At 46.7% G+C, this 17,866-nt stretch overlaps 1 protein-coding gene across 3 annotated transcripts in view; it reads left to right on the top strand.

Moving 5' to 3' along the window:
• The window catches only part of si:ch211-137a8.2 (uncharacterized protein LOC777613 homolog), a 68,446-nt gene that overhangs the window by 35,742 nt on the left and 14,838 nt on the right, over positions 1–17,866 (top strand). For all 3 annotated transcript variants that reach the window (XM_063059950.1, XM_063059949.1, XM_063059951.1), the window contains exons 8-10: positions 6,491–6,579; positions 7,627–7,729; positions 10,565–10,770. In XM_063059950.1, the coding sequence (XP_062916020.1) occupies positions 6,491–6,579; positions 7,627–7,729; positions 10,565–10,770 (398 nt within the window). The remainder of the gene's footprint in view (positions 1–6,490; positions 6,580–7,626; positions 7,730–10,564; positions 10,771–17,866) is intronic.

Here is a 17,866-nt window from a genome sequence, read left to right as displayed (position 1 = left end):
TGATGGTAACAGTGAGAAAAGGGCATGCCCTGGGTGCTGGAGGTCCTTAATAATAGATGCTGCCTTTCTGAGACACCGCTCCTTGAAGATGTCCTGGGTACTTTGCAGGCTAGTACCCAAGATGGAGCTGACTAAATTTACAACCCTCTGCAGCTTCTTGCTGAATGTTGAATCAGAATCAGGTTTAATATTTATCTATCTATTTATTTATTGAGATACAGCGTGGAATAGGCCCTTCCGGCCCTTCGAGCCGTGCTGTCCAGCAATCCCTCAAATTAACCCTAGCCTAATCACGGGACAATTTACAAAGACCAATCAACCTGCCAGACGGTACGTCTTTGGACGGTGGGAGGAAACCGGAGCACCCGGAGGAAACCCACATAATCACGGGGGAGAACGTAAAAACGTTTGTACAAACTCGTTACAGCCAGCGGCGGGAATTGAACCCGGGTCGCTGGACCTGTTAAGTGTTGTGCTAACAGCTACGCTACCGTGCCACCTTGGCATGTGTCATGAAATTTGTTGTTGTGTGGCAGCTGCACATTGTTATACATAATTATAAAAAACTGTGCAACACACGCAACGTGCTGGAGGAGCTCAGCAGGTTGGGCAGCAGCCGTGGAAACGAACAGTCCTGATGAAGGGTCTTGGCCCGAAATTTTGACTGTTCGTTTCCATGGCTGCTGCCCGGCCTGCTGAGTTCCTCCAGCGTGTTGTGCGTGTTGCTTTGACCCCAGCATCTGCAGAATATTTTGTGTTTATAAATACTGTGAATTATAGTAAGTATAGAAGTTTGGGCTTGTGGCCAAGTGGTTAAGGCATTGGACTAGTGACCCGAAGGTCGTGAGTTCGAGCCCCAGCCGAGGGAACGTGTTGTGTCCTTGAGCAAGGCACTTAATCACACATTGCACTGCGACGACACCGGTGCCAAGCTGTATGGGTCCTAATGCCCTTCCCTTGGACAACATTGGTGTCGTGGAGAGGGGAGACTTGCAGCATGGGCAACCGCCGGTCTTCCATACAACCTTGCCCAGGCCTGCGCCCTGGAGAGTGAAGACTTTCCAGGCGCAGATCCATGGTCTCAGATGCCTTTATTATTAGAAGTTTCCAACAAAGCGAGGAAAAAAAGTAGTTCAATGTCCATTCTGAAATCTGATGGCAGAGGGCAAGAAATTATTCCTGAATCAGGCTCCTGTACCTCCTTCATAGTGGTAGCAGTGAGAACAAGTCCTGTCCTGGGTGATGGGGGTCCTTATTGATGGATGCCGCCTTTTTGAGGCATCGCTCCTTGAAAACGTCCTGGATGCTGGGGAGGCTGGTGACCATGATGGTTTAATATCACCGGCATATGTCACGGAATTTATTAACTTTGAGGCAGCAGTGCATTGCAATCAGTGATAATAGAGAAACAATGGTGAATTACAGTAAGTATACATATATGCACATTAAATAGTTAAATGAGTACAGCAAAAACAAAAGTAGTGAGGTAGTGTTCATGGGTTCAGAGTGCATTCAGAAATCAGATGGCAGAGGGGAAGAAGCTGTTCCTGAATCGTTGAGTGTGTGTACCTCCTTCCTGATGGTAGCAATGAGAAGAGGGCATGTCCTGGGTGATGGGGAATCCTTAATGATGGACGCCACTTTTTTGAGGAGCAGAATTAGGTCATTTTGCCCATTGCGTCCCCTCTGACGGTAAATCATGGCTTTTTTTTTAACCCTTCATTCTTCTGTTCTCCCACTTTCTCCCCATAACCTCTAACCACACTCTATGATTCTCGGGCACTGCACAGCTTTCTTCGCCTGAGACCACTTTGCAGAGGTTAGACAGTTCTTGGGACGAATGAAGGTGGAACGTTTGGCAGCCGGATCCCACAAAGGCAAATTATTTACTGTTCGCAGCCCATGAGTTATTGACTGAGAGAAACCTTGCAGGCAATGTGAGCAGTGAGCAAATCGAGAGTGCTGGCCAGAACTCTGAGAGGAGTCTATATCTCTTAGTCGGTATGATAATGTCTCAGATTGTACTCCAGAGTCTCGCCAGTGCGGCAGTGGAGCTGTTTATCAAATTACTTTTTATCTAAACTGCCCGTGCGGTGGATGGAAAACAGGCTCACAATCGCCCCCTAGTGGCACAGTATCAGCATAGCACTGGAGGGTGATTGTGTGCCTACCCGCTGTCTGTACAGAGTTTGTACGTTCTCCACATGACCTTGTGGGTTTTCTTTGGGAGCTCCCACGAAGGTGTACCGGTCGGTAGGCTAATTGGTCATTGTAAATTGCCCCGTGATTAGGAGACGGCTAAATCAGGGATTGCTGAGCGGCACGGCTCAAAGGGCCTATTCTGTGCTGTATCTCAATAAATAAACAAAAGATCAAGCCCCAGACAACAGATGAATTCTCTCCAGGTAGCTTCCAACCGCTTAACATGAACATGGATTTCTCTAACTCCTGGTAATTTCTGCCCTGTTCCCCTTCTCTCGTTTCCTGTTTCATTTTTTTGACTCTTCTCTCACCCCTTCTCTTCTCACCGGCTTACCACCTCCCCTTGGTGCCCCTCCTCCTTCCCTTTCTCCCACGGCCCACTCTCCTCTCCTATCAGCTTCCTTCTTCCTCAGCCCTTCACCTCTTCCCCCCATCCCCTCTCAGCTTTACTTCATCACCCTCCCCACCTGGTTCCACCTATCACCTACTAGATTGCACTGCTTCCCCACCTCCCAACTTCTTATGCTGACTTGTTCTCCCTTCATTTCCAGTCTCTATGAAGGGCCTCACCCTGAAATGAAAACTGTTTGCTCCCCCTCTATGGATGCTGCCTGACCTGCCGAGTTCCTCCACTACTTGTTGTCTGTGCGCACCAGAAGAAATTATACTTTTTCACCCCATAGCCAATTACCCCTCACACTGTCCCCGACTTACACTATTTCTCATTGTCTCTCTCTCTGTCCTACACTGTCACACTCCACCCGATTTCACATTGTACCCTAGTGCCACACTGGATTCCATCCTTGTACAGGATTCCCTGAAGGTTAATTTGCAGATTGAGTCAGTGGTGAGGTGAGGAAGGCAAATGCAATGTTAGCATTCATTTCGAGAGGACTAGAACATAAAAGCAAGGATGTAATGTGAAGGCCTCATTTGCAGTATTAGGAGCAGTTTTGAAAGTTCAAAGTAAAATTTATTACCTGAGATTCTTTTTCCTTCGGGCATACCTATCTAACAAAAGGATGTGCTGAAGTTGGAGAAGATTCAGAGGAGGTTCACAAGAATGATTCTGGGATTGAAAGGCTTCTCATACGAGGAACGTTTGATAGCTCCAGGCCTCTACTCATTGAGTGAGAGGGGCGATCTCATCGAAACCTGTCTAATATTGAAAGGCCTTGATAGAGTGGACTTAGAGATGTTTCCTATGTTTGGGGAGTCTTAAACCAGAAGATGGCGCAGAATAAAGGGAAGGTCCACTTAGAACAGAGATGAGGAGGAAGTACTTCAGCTGGAGAGTGGTGAATCTGTGGAAGTCGTTGCCTCGTGTGGCTGTGGAGACCAAGTCATTGGGTATATTTAAGGCAGAGGTTGATAGATTGTTAATTAGTCCAGGTATAAAGAGATATGGGAAGAAGAGGAAAAATGGATCAGCCATGATGTAATGGTGGAGCAGACTCGATGGGCCAAATGGCCTGATTCTGCTCCTATATGTTATGGCCATTCTGTCATATCCCACCAACACTCTGTGCTCCACTGTTACACGGGACACCCACACACTGGATGTCACGTCACATTGCAGACTGCTCTCACCGTGCATCCCCCTCACCCTGTACCAACTGTACCCCATCCTCACACTGTATCTGACCCACACAGCTTACCCTACCTCTCATTACATCCCTCTGTCACACTGTACGTCACACACATCGTAACTCACCCTCACACTGTACCCCTCTGCCGTACCGAACCAACCTACCCACTGCACCCCTCTGCGTGATATCTCCATTACAGTATTAGTGTAGATGGGTGCTGGGTGGACAGGACAGACTCGGTGGGCTGAAGAGCATGTTCCCACTCTATATGACTCCATGATTATTGGGCAGTCTATACATATCATCATCATCATTACGTACCATGTCGTATGGACGATCATGTGTCTTTAAATCAGCCTGTGCGGAAGACCCCACTTCACACTGTCGTTCTTAATCTTTTCTCTATCCATGACCTTGTTAAATTTTTCTGCAGCAGTGGTTTGCCTTTGCCTTCTTCTGGGCAGTGTTTTTACAAGATGGGTGACCCCCTGCCATTACCAATACTCTTCAGAGATTGTCTGCCTGGTGTCAGTGGTCACATAACCAGGACTTGTGATCTGCACCGGCTGCTCGTACGACCATCCACCACCTGCCCCCATGGCTTCACGTGACCCTGATCGGGGGCTAAGCAGGTGCTACACCTTGCCCAAGGGTGACCTGCAGGCTAGTGGAGGGAAGGAACGTCTTACACCTCCTTTGGTAGAGACGTATCCCCATCCTGCCATCCGAACTTTTATTTAGCAGGGCCCAATCTGCTTCTAATTCTATATTATGATTTGCAGAACCAAGGTCATCTCCCACTGCTGGACTAGTCTCCTCTCTCATCAGTAATGTACACCACCTCCTTTATCTCTTCTGACAATCATTCCTGAGTGCCCCTGAACGTTCATCTCCCAACTCTGACCACCCTTCCACATTTCCATAATTGTAATTAGACCGTTTACTTCAAAGTGTATTTACTTCAGTCAATTCATCACTCTGTTGCAAATGCTGTCAGCTACTGGAAATAGCATTTTTTAATTATATCTTCGTTGGAGACGGAGAAGAGAAAGTTAATTCTTGTGGTGAAGGACTTGCTGCATGATGAAGGTTGAGTAGGCTGGGCCTACATTCTTTGCAAGGTGACTTTATGGGACTGTAGAGAACTCTGAGTAGCAATTTCTTAACACTGATATGGAACGCTTTGCTGAAGAAGTGGTCGAGATAGGTAAAATAACAACACTTGGATCGGAAAGGTTTAAAACAGGGGTTCTCAACTTTATGTCATTAACCATTAACCGAGGGGTCCATGGACCCCGGGTTGGGAACACCTGTTTTCCAGGTGTATGGGCCAAGTGCAAGCAAATGGGACTAGCTTAGATGGGGCAGCATAGATGACTTGGGCCAAAGGGCCTGTTTCTGTGCTGTACGTCTTTATAAATGACAGGGTGGACTCTGAGAGCATGTTTTCCCTAATGGGGGTTATCTGGAACTCGGGGTATAGTTTCAGATTTAGGGTCAACCAGGTTAGATGGCGATGAGGAAGAATTTCTTTGCTTAGAGCAGGAGTTCCCAAGCAGGTAAGGCTCCATGGCATAAATAGGGATGTGATGTTGAGGCTCTATAAGGCGCTGGTGAGACCTCACTTGGAGTACTGTGGGCAGTTTTGGTCTCCTTATTTAAGAAAGGATGTGCTGACGTTGGAGAGGGTACGGAGAAGATTCACTAGAATGATCCCGGGAATGAGAGGGTTAACATATGAGGAACGTGTGTCCGCTCTTGGACTGTATTCCTTGGAGTTTAGAAGAATGAGGGGGGACCTCATAGAAACATTTCGAATGTTGAAAGGCATGGACGGAGTGGATGTGGCAAAGTTGTTTCCCATGATGGGGGAGTCTAGTACGAAAGGGCATGACTTAAGGATTGAAAGGCGCCCATTCAGAACAGAGACGCAAAGAAATTTTTTTAGCCAGAGTGGATCTGTGGAATTTGTTGCCACGGGCGGCAGTGGAGGCAAGTCATTGAGTGTATTTAAGGCAGAGATTGATAGGTATCTGAGTAGCCAGGGCATCAAAGGTTATGGTGAGAAGGCGGGGGAGTGGGACTAAATGGGAGAATGGATCAGCTCATGATAAAATGGTGGAGCAGACTCGATGGGCCGAATGGTCGACTTCTGCTCCTTTGTCTTATGGTCTTATGGTCTAAATAATGTTGATCTGGTTTCATCCCACAGTCCAAAGACATACAGCCTGTACCGTTTTTTATCTCTAAATAAATAAATGAATGAATGGATAGATAGAGAAATCGATTTCACTGATATTTCTTTATGTCCTGATATTCTCTATCACTTGCACTACCCTAAGGAAACCTTGTCTCCTCTGGTCCGGTTACAGATGTAGTCGCAGAGCCATAGGATACTGCAACACAGAAACAAGCCCTTCAGCCCATCTATTCCATGCCAAACAGTCTTCCTAGTCCCAGCAACCTGCACCTGTATCGTAGCCCTCCATACCCGCCCCCCCCAGGGGTCTCTCCTGCTCTGAACTCATGATGTCAGGGAATGGGGGAGGGGACAGAGATATGGGAGAGAAGAGTCATGGCGGAGATTAGGTAGGGTTTAATGTGAGGGGGTGTGTGGTGATGGGGACATGGGTGTCGAGTTGTTGGTTTGGGTGGGGAGCAATCGTGCGACACTAAGAGTGACCTGTTTCTAATTTTAGACATGCTGACCAGCCTGGTGGGAAAGAGGACAAGGAAGAGTCAGAAGAAATGGGGATGGGCGAAGATTGCCTCCAGCACACCACAGAAGGTGAGAGCAGTCTGGTCCACTGCCCCGGTCAGGTTCTCCCCAGTATCCAGGTCTGGCCCCTCCCACTTCCCACAACTGGCTCCACCCCCTTCCCCCAGCCAATGCTCCTCTGACCAGCTCTGTCAAAGTATGGGGGCAGGTGGTGGATGGTCGTACGAGCAGCCGGTGCAGATCACAAGTCCTGGTTATGTGTACATTGTCAAAGTATGCATTTACAATACAGCTCTGATACTCATCTTCTCCAGATAGCCGTAATATACAGAAAAAAAAGAAAAGACATGAAAGGGAAAGAGAAGTAAAACTTGCAAACCCCAAACCTCCCCCCCACCCCCTCCCTCACAGAAAAGCTAACAGATCACCCACATAGAAAGTGGCAGCTGGAACATCGAACCCCAAACCCCCAATCCCCCAATCCCCTCTCTCACAGAAAAGAGCAGCCACACTAGCACCAAATACCCAAACCCCTCCCTCGCAAAACAAAATAGACAACAGCATCAAACCCCCCTTCCCCTCCCTTGCATAAAGAACAGTGACAATAGCACCAAATCCCCAACTCCCTTTCTCCCAAACAGAACCAAACAGATCACCCACACAGGAAAAACCAACAAGGACGTCAGACCCCAAACCCCCAACCCCTCCCTCTCACAAAAACGAACGTACCACCCACCAGCCAATCAGCAACAGGAAAGGAAGTACAGGAAACCGAAAGAGAGCAATATAAACTACAGTCCAATAATCACATAAATCTTAGAATTTCAAAAACGTCCTCCCGTCAGGATCGAACGCAGTCCTTCCCTGACCGCCACGTTGCCACGCCACCGACCTGCGGCCCTTTGAACGTCGCCGGCCCAGCTATCAACCCGGCGACCCATGGCCTCTGTGGAGAGGGTACGCGTGTGTATGTTTCAAACTGAATGTGAGTATATATGTGCGTCTGTCAGACTGAGTGTGACTGTGTGTGTGTGTGTTGCACTACATATGAGTGTGTATGTGTGTCTATTAAACGGAGTGCGAGGGTGTTAAATGCCATGCCTTACTCCTCCCCAGATGGCCGCGGGGCGTCAGGGTGCCTCTGAAGGTATCAGCATGTTGGGTGAACGAGGACCCTGTGGTGTACAGACACAGACACATGGCGGTGGGCTTTGGCAGGGTAAGTGACAGCCTTGCCCCACACTCGGTGATCAGTGGGGCTTTATTTATTTATTTATGGAGATACAGCGCGGATTCCCCCGAATAAATCCAAGCCTAATCATGGGACAATTTACCATGACCAATTGACCAACCCAACTGGTATGACTTTGTACTGCGGGAGGAATCCCACGTGGACACACAGGGAGAACGTATTAACTCCTTACAAGATGTGGCCAGAATTGAACCCATCCTGCCCGACTGACAACGTGGTGATCCAGCAGGTCACAAAGCACTCCAACGGGTGATTAGGATGGCTCAGCACATCATTGGGATTCAACTACTGAACATGGGGACAATCTACAACTCTCCATATCTACGGTGCGCTCGTAACATCATTAAAGGCCCACCTCATCCTGGACACTGTCTGTTCAATCTCCTACCATCAGGGAGGAGATACAGAAACATTGACAATAAACTGGACTGGTCAAAGAACACTGAGGCTGTCTACAAGAAGGGTCAGAGCTGTCTCTATTTCCTGAGGAGACTGACCTCCTTTAACATCTGCCGGACAATGCTGAGGATGTTCTGCGAGTCTGTGGTGGCCAGTGCTATCATGTTTGCTGTTGTATGCTGGGGCAGCAGGCTGAGGGTAGCAGACACCAACAGAATCAACAAACTCATTCGTAAGGCCAGTGATGTTGTGGGGATGGAACTGGACTCTCTGACGGTGGTGTCTGAAAAGAGGATGCTGTCCAAGTTGCATGCCATCTTGGACAATGTCTCCCATCCACTACATAATGTACTGGTTGGGCACAGGAGTACATTCAGCCAGAGACTCATTTCACCAAGATGCAGCACAGAGCGTCATAGGAAGTCATTCCTGCCTGTGGCCATCAAACTTTACAACTCCTCCCTGAGCCAATAGGCTGGTCCTGGACTTTCCTGGCATAATTTACATATTACTATTTAACTATTTATGGTTCTATTACTATTTATTATTTATGAGCAACTGTAACGAAAACCAATTTCCCCCGGGATCAATAAAGTATGACTATGACTATCTTGGCAAAGACTGTAGGACTGAAAAACAGCTTCTTCCCGAGGGCTGTTGTGCAGCTGAATAACGCTAAACCCTGGCTTGCCGATGGCCTTTGAGTGTTATGGACAATCAAAGTTATGTGTTGCATTTAAATATGGGATTTTTAAAAAAATTAAGCAATACCACATGCATTATAGACATCTGTTTTACATGGACTGGAGTAGCAACGTAATCTTGTTGTCTTGAGCAATGACAATAAGGTTCTGTTCTATTCTATTCCATTCCATTCACTTATTGACCAGGTAACACTGTTTAAAGTGTCGATCACCCCAGTTTTTCCCTATTAGAGGCATCTCCCTCTCCCATCTTCCCTGCAACCCAGGGTCACTTTTGAAAGAAAAAGAAAAGCTTGTTTTTCACTTTGCCTGTGAGTCGGCTGGGGTGATGTACTGCGGCCGGTGCTCCCGATGTGGCCTTCTATATATTGGCGAGACCCGACGCAGACTGGGAGATCGTTTCGCTGAACACCTACGCTCTGTCTGCCAGAGAAAGCAGGATCTCCCAGTGGCCACACATTTTAATTCCACGTCCCATTCCCATTCTGATATGTCTATCCACGGCCTCCTCTACTGTAAAGATGAAGCCACACTCAGGTTGGAGGAACAACACCTTCTATTCCGTCTGGGTAGCCTCCAACCTGATGGCATGAACATTGACTTCTCAAACTTCCACTAATGCCTCACCTCCCCATCGTACCCCATCCGTTATTTATTTATATACACACATTCTTTCTCTCTCTCTCCTTTTTCTCCCTCTGTCCCTCTGACTATACCCCTTGCCCATCCTCTGGGATTTCCCCCCCTCCCCCTTGTCTTTCTCCCTGGGCCTCCTGTCCCATGATCCTCTCATATCCCTTTTGACAATCACCTGTCCAGCTCTTGGCTCCATCCCTCCCCCTCCTGTCTTCTCCTATCATTTTGGATCTCCCCCTCCCCCTCCCACTTTCAAATCCCTTACTAACTCTTCCTTCAGTTAGTCCTGACAAAGGGTCTCGGCCCGAAACGTCAACTGTACCTCTTCCTAGAGATGCTGCCTGGCCTGCTGCGTTCACCAGCAACTTTGATGTGTGTTGCTTTTCATTGAGTATGTGGATTGTATTTTCTCAGTGTAACCTCACAAGTATGCAGTGTTCCTTGGATTGCTTACCTTCTTATGTCTAATTGTCTTCTGACTGACTCTTCTAGGTTTTCACTTTGTGTTGCAGGCATCTCATTTATGATCATGTGCATTGTTAAACTCCCTTTGTATTTATCACTTTTATTCAATTTGGTGTAATTTAATTAGCACGGGATTTTCAATGTCTGAATGGTCCTGAATTCCTATGAGCTCCAGGGTGCATTTAGGGGGGAGGGGGCTTCCCAACCCCTCTTTGTGGATCCTTATCTGGTGAAACTCAGGCCGAGTTCTGAGTGATTTCAGTTCTTCAAGATTCTGTATCGTTTGCCTGAGTTCTTGTCGACTTCCGTAATAAATCATTTGTTTGAATTGCAGAACTCTCTGTGATTCCTGCACTTGAGTTCGCTAGGGACCCTGACAGCTCAACAAGATTCTTTTCATTCTTTCCCACTCCTGACAAAAAGTCTTTGATCAGAAACGTTAGCTCTGTTTCTCTTCTTACCTTACCTGCTGAGAGCTTATATGCATTTTCTGTTTGTATTTTAGCTTTAAAGAGCATGAGAACTTGAGATTCAGGGTTGGCTTAAATTAAAGTTAACCATCTAAGAGGAGATAAACCTCATTGTTCCTTCTCTCCAGATGCCACTGATCTTGGAAGGACGACCACAGAGACGAGAAGGATGAGAAAGATGAAGAGGCGTTGTCAAGGGGGACAAAGCTTGAACTGTAAACCGTCAGGAGATCGGAAAGGTCGAGACCAGTCAGATCCAAGACAGGACCGAAGTCTGGGACTGCACTCTCGTGCAACAGTCAAAGATGTGGAGCATCGGCTGTGCGCGATGGAGGTCAGTGAAGGTCATAGGTCACATCCACTGGCAACGGCTAATCCCCACGAGGACCTGAATGTCATCACCTCCACATTTCAACATGCAGATGGGTGTGGCTCCCACACACACTGACCTTTATTGAATGCCAGCTCCACGGGTCTGAGCCGTGTTGGATGACAGTCACACACACACACTGACCCACACTGGGGGACAGTCCCACACACACACTGACCCTCACTGGGGGACAGTCCCACACACACACTGACCCTCACTGGGGGACGGTCTCACAAACACACTGACCCTCACTGGGGCACGGTCCCACACAAACACTGACCCTCACTGGGGGACAGTCCCACACACACACTGACCCTCACTGGGGGACAGTCCCACACACACTGATCCTCACTGGGGAACGGTCCCACACACACTGACCCTAAGTGGGGACAGTCCTCACACACTGACCCTCACTGAGGGACGGTCCCACACACACACTGACCCTCCCTGGGGGACAGTCCCACACACACACAGACCCTCACTGGGGGACAGTCCCACACACACACTGACCCTCCCTGGGGGACAGTCCCACACACACACTGACCCTAAGTGGGGACAGTCCTCACACACTGACCCTCACTGAGGGACGGTCCCACACACACACTGACCCTCACTGGGGGACGGTCCCACACACACACTGACCCTCAGTGAGGGATGGTCCCACATACTGTGACCAGAGGATTGGTAGTGGGAGCCTTACTGTTAGTGAGATACAGTATATTAGCGGAGGCTTTAAATAAGGATTGGAAAATTCATAGGGGATTTGAGGCAAAATGTTTTCGTGCAGTGAGTGATTGAAGATGCCTGAGAGGGTGGTTGAGGTAAGCATTCTAATGACATTCAAAGTTCAAAGTACAGTGCCTGCAAAAAGTGTTCACCCCCCCCCCCCACCCCCAATGGAAGTTTTCAGGTCTTATTGAATCACAGTGGATTTAATTTGGCTTTTTTGACACTGATCAACAAAGGCTCTTCCATGTAAAAGTGGAAACAGATCTCTACAAAGTGATCTGAATTAATTACAAATATACAAAAACACAAAATAACTGATTGCATAAGTACTGCCCCCTTCAAGTCAGTATTTAGTAGATGCACCTTTGGCAGCAATTACAGCCTTGAGTCTGTGTGGGTAAGTCTCTGTCCTGACGAAGGGTCTTGGCCCAAAACAACGACTGTACTCTTTTCCATAGGTGTTGCGTGGCCTACTGAGTTCCTCCAGCATTTTGTATGTGTTGTGTGGATAGGTCTCTATCAGCTTTGCACACTGCATACTGCAATTTTTCCCCATTCTTCTTTACAAAACTGTTCAAGCTCAGTCAGATTGCATGGGGATCATGAGTGAACAACCTCTTTCAAGTCCACTCATAAATTCTCAATTGGATTGAGGTCTGGGCTCTGACTTGGCCACTCCAGGACATTACCTTTACCGTATTTAAGCCATTCCTGTGTAGCTTTGGCTTTATGCTTGGGGTCATTGTCTCGCTGGTAAACAAATCTTCTCCCAAGTTGCAGATCTCTTACAGACTGCATAAGGTTTTCCTCCAGGATTTCCCTGTATTTTGCTGCATTCATTTTACCCTCTACCTTCACAAGCCTTCCAGGACCTGCTGCAGTGAAGCATCCCCACAGCATGATGCAGCCACCACCATGCTTCACAGTAGGGGTGGAATGTTTTTGATGATGTGTGGTGTTTGGCTTATGCCAAACATAGCATTTAGTCTGATGGCCAGAAAGCTCAATTTTGGTTTCATCAGACCATAGAACCTTCTTCCAGCTGACTTCAGAGTCTCCCACCTGCCTTCTGGCAAACTCTAGACCGAGATTTCATGTGAGTTTTTAACAGTAGCTTTCTCTTCACTGGTCCCATAAAGCCGCGACTGGTGAAGCACTCAGGCAACAGTTTTTGGATGCGCAGTCTCTCCCATCTCAGCCACTGAAGCCTGTAACTCCTCCAAAGTTGTCATAGGTCTCTTGGTGGCCTCCCTCACTAGTCCCCTTATTGCACAGTCACTCAGTTTTTGAGGATCTCCCGCTCTGGACAGATTTACAGCTGTGCCATATTCTTTCCATTTCTTGATGATTGACGTAACTGTACTCCAAGGGATATTCAGTGCCTTGGAAATGTTCTTGTATCCATCTCCTGACCTGTGCTTTTCAAACCTTTTTGTGGAGTTTCTTGGAGTGTTCTTTTGTCTTCACGGTGTAGTTTTTGCCAGGATACTGACTCACGAGCAGTTGAACCTTCCAGATACAGGCATATTTTTACTACAATCGATTGAAGCACCTTGACTGCACACAGGTGATCTCCATTTAACTAATAGAAACATAGAAACATAGAAAATAGGTGCAGGAGTAGGCCATTCGGCCCTTCGAGCCTGCACCGCCATTTATTATGATCATGGCTGATCATCCAACTCAGAACCCAGCCTTCCCTCCATACCCCGTGACCCCTGTAGCCACAAGGGCCATATCTAACTTCCTTTTAAACATAGCTAATGAACTGGCCTCAACAGTTTGCTGTGGCAGAGAATTCCACAGATTCACCACTCTCTGTGTGAAGAAGTTTTTCCTAACCTCGGTCCTAAAAGGCTTCCCCTCTATCCTCAAACTGTGACCCCTCGTTCTAGACCTCCCCAACATCGGGAACAATCTTCCCGCATCTAGCCTGTCCAATCCCTTTAGGATCTTATACGTTTCAATCAGATCCCCCCTCAATCTTCTAAATTCCAACGAGTACAAGCCCAGTTCATCCAGTCTTTCTTCATATGAAAGACCTGCCATCCCAGGAATCAATCTGGTGAACCTTCTTTGTACTCCCTCTATGGCAAGGATGTCTTTCCTCAGATTAGGGGACCAAAACTGCACACAATACTCCAGGTGTGGTCTCACCAAGGCCTTGTACAACTGCAGTAGTACCTCCCTGCTCCTGTACTCGAATCCTCTCGCTATAAATGCCAGCATACCGTTCGCCTTTTTCACCGCCTGCTGTACCTGCATGCCCACTTTCAATGACTGTTGTATAATGACACCCAGGTCTCGTTGCACCTCCCCTTTTCCTAATTGGCCACCATTCAGATAATAATCTGTTTTCCTATTTTTGCCACCAAAGTGGATAACTTCACATTTATCCACATTAAATTGCATCTGCCATGAGTTTGCCCACTCACCCAACCTATCCAAGTCACCCTGCATCCTCTTAGCATCCTCCTCACTGCTAACACTGCCACCCAGCTTCGTGTCATCCGCAAACTTGGAGATGCTGCATTTAATTCCCTCATCCAAGTCATTAATATATATTGTAAACAACTGGGGTCCCAGCACTGAGCCTTGCGGTACCCCACTAGTCACCGCCTGCCATTCTGAAAAGGTCCCGTTTATTCCCACTCTTTGCTTCCTGTCTGCTAACCAATTCTCCACCCACACCAATACCTTACCCCCAATACCATGTGCTTTAAGTTTGCACACTAATCTCCTGTGTGGGACCTTGTCAAAAGCCTTTTGAAAATCCAAATATACCACATCCACTGGTTCTCCCCTATCCACTCTACTAGTTACATCCTCAAAAAATTCTATGAGATTCGTCAGACATGATTTTCCTTTCACAAATCCATGCTGACTTTGTCCGATCATTTCACCGCTTTCCAAATGTGCTGTTATCACATCCTTGATAACTGACTCCAGCAGTTTCCCCACCACCGACGTTAGGCTAACCGGCCTATAATTCCCCGGTTTCTCTCTCCCTCCTTTTTTAAAAAGTGGGGTTACATTAGCCACCCTCCAATCCTCAGGAACTAGTCCAGAATCTAACGAGTTTTGAAAAATTATCACTAATGCATCCACTATTTCTTGGGCCACTTCCTTAAGCACTCTGGGATGCAGACCATCTGGCCCTGGGGATTTATCTGCCTTCAATCCCTTCAATTTACCTAACACCACTTCCCTACTAACATGTATTTCGCTCAGTTCCTCCATCTCACTGGACCCTCTGTCCCTTACTATTTCTGGAAGATTATTTATGTCCTCCTTAGTGAAGACAGAACCAAAGTAATTATTCAATTGGTCTGCCATGTCCTTGCTCCCCATAATCAATTCACCTGTTTCTGTTTGCAGGGGACCTACATTTGTCTTTATCAGTCTTTTCCTTTTTACATATCTATAAAAGCTTTTACAGTCCGTTTTTATGTTCTCTGCCAGTTTTCTCTCATAATCTTTTTTCCCCTTCCTAATTAAGCCCTTTGTCCTCCTCTGCTGAACTCTGAATTTCTCCCAGTCCTCAGGTGAGCCACTTTCTCTGGCTAATTTGTATGCTACTTCTTTGGAATTGATACTATCCCTAATTTCTCTTGTCAGCCACGGGTGCACTACCTTCCTTGATTTATTCTTTTGCCAAACTGGGATGAACAATTGTTGTAGTTCATCCATGCAACCTTTAAATGCCTGCCATTGCATATCCACCGTCAATCCTTGAAGTGTCATTTGCCAGTCTATCTTAGCTAATTCATGTCTCATACCTTCAAAGTTACCCCTCTTTAAGTTCAGAACCTTTGTTTCTGAATTAACTACGTCACTCTCCATGTTAATGAAGAATTCCACCATATTATGGTCACTCTTACCCAAGGGGCCTCTCACGACAAGATCGCTAATTAACCCTTCCTCATTGCTCAAAACCCAGTCCAGAATAGCCTGCTCTCTAGTTGGTTCCTCGACATGTTGGTTCAAAAAACCATCCCGCATACATTCCAAGAAATCCTCTTCCTCAGCACCTTTACCAATTTGGTTCACCCAGTCTACATGTAGATTGAAGTCACCCATTATAACTGCTGTTCCTTTATTGCACACATTTCTAATTTCCTGTTTAATACCATCTCCGACCTCACTACTACTGTTAGGTGGCCTGTACACAACTCCCAGCAGCGTCTTCTGCCCCTTAGTGTTACGCAGCTCTACCCATATCGATTCCACATCTTCCCGGCTTATGTCCTTCCTTTCTATTGCGTTAATCTCTTTTTTAACCAGCAACGCCACCCCACCTCCCCTTCCTTCATGTCTATCCCTCCTGAATATTGAATATCCCTGAACGTTGAGCTCCCATCCCTGGTCACCCTGGAGCCATGTCTCTGTGATCCCAACTATATCATAATCATTAATAACAATCTGCACTTTCAATTCATCCACCTTATTACGAATGCTCCTTGCATTGACACATAAAGCCTTCAGGCGCTCTTTTACAACTCTCTTAGCCCTTTTTAATGCTTGCCCTGGATTTGTCGGCCTGCCACTTTTACTTTTCCCCTTTGTACTTTTTGCTTCTACGCTCACTTTACACCCCTCTGTCTCTCTGCACTGGTTCCCATCCCTCTGTTGTGAACTAACCTCCTCACACCTAGCCGCTTTAATTTGATTCCCACCCCCCAACCATTCTAGTTTAAATGATGTGACTTCTAAAACCATTGGCTACACCAGTGATGATTTGATGTGTCATATTAAAGGGGGTGAATACTTTGTGTTTTATATTTGTAATTAATTTAGATCACTTTGTAGAGACCTGTTTTCACTTTGACACGGACGAGTCTTTTTCTGTTGATCAGTGTCAAAAAAGCCAAATTAAATCTACTCTGATTCAATACTGTAAAACATGAAAACTTCCAAGGGGGAGGTGAATACTCTTTATAGGCACTGTATATTTATCATCAACACACATATATGTCACCATATACAACCCTGAGATTTATTTTCTTGCAGGTATTATCTGATTATTATCTGAATGGTGGCCGATTAGGAAAAGGGGAGGTGCAACGAGACCTGGGTGTCATTATACACCAGTCATTGAAAGTGGGCATGCAGGTACAGCAGGCGGTGAAAAAGGCGAATGGTATGCTGGCATTTATAGCGAGAGGATTCGAGTACATGAGCAGGGAGGTACTACTGCAGTTGTACAAGGCCTTGGTGAGACCACACCTGGAGTATTGTGTGCAGTTTTGGTCCCCTAATCTGAGGAAAGACATCCTTGCCATAGAGGGAGTACAAAGAAGGTTCACCAGATTGATTCCTGGGATGGCAGGACTTTCATATGAAGAAAGACTGGATGAACTGGGCTTGTACTCGTTGGAATTTAGAAGATTGAGGGGGGATCTGATTGAAACGTATAAGATCCTAAAGGGATTGGACAGGCTAGATGCAGGAAGATTGTTCCCGATGTTGGGGAAGTCCAGAACGAGGGGTCACAGTTTGAGGATAGAGGGGAAGCCTTTTAGGACCGAGATTAGGAAAAACTTCTTCACACAGAGAGTGGTGAATCTGTGGAATTCTCTGCCACAGGAAACTGTTGAGGCCAGTTCATTGGCTATGTTTAAGAGGGAGTTAGATAAGGCCCTTGTGGCTACAGGGGTCAGGGGGTATGGAGGGAAGGCTGGGGCGGGGTTCTGAGTTGGATAATCAGCCATGATCATAATAAATGGTGGTGCAGGCTCGAAGGGCCGAATGGCCTACTCCTGCACCTATTTTCTATGTTTCTATGTATAATCAATAAATCCATAACAGAATAAAAGAACACTTGGGCATTCAAGCAGTGTGCAAAAGACAACAAACTGCACAAATACAAAAGGAATAAATAATAATAAATAAATAAATAAGCAATAAATATCGAGAGCATGAGATGAAGAGTCCTTGAAACTGAGTCCATAGGTTATGGGAATATTTCAATGATGGGGCAAAAAAAGTTGAGTGACATTATCCCCTTTGGTTTAAGGGGTAATAACTGTTCCTGAATCTGCTGGTGTGAGTCTCAAGGCTCCTGTACCACCTTCCTGATGGCAGCAGTGAGAATAGCATGTCCTGGGTGGTGGGGGTCCCTGATGATGGATGCTGCTTTCCTGGGGGACAACACTCCATGTAGATGTGCTCAATGGTGAGGAGGGCCTTACTCGTGATGGACTGGGCCGTTCCAATACGTCTTGTAGGATTTTCCATTAAGGGACATTGGTGTTTCTACAGCAGGCATCAGTAGAGTGCCGTGGAAAGTAATAATGCAGAACAGCACTTAAAATGCCAATGCATAGAAAGA

This window comes from Mobula hypostoma, chromosome 10, assembly GCF_963921235.1.
Source record: "Mobula hypostoma chromosome 10, sMobHyp1.1, whole genome shotgun sequence".
In the NCBI taxonomy this organism is placed as follows: Eukaryota; Metazoa; Chordata; class Chondrichthyes; order Myliobatiformes; family Myliobatidae; genus Mobula; species Mobula hypostoma.
Note: the sequence above shows the minus strand (reverse complement) of the source record. Positions and strands in the feature narration are given on the sequence as shown.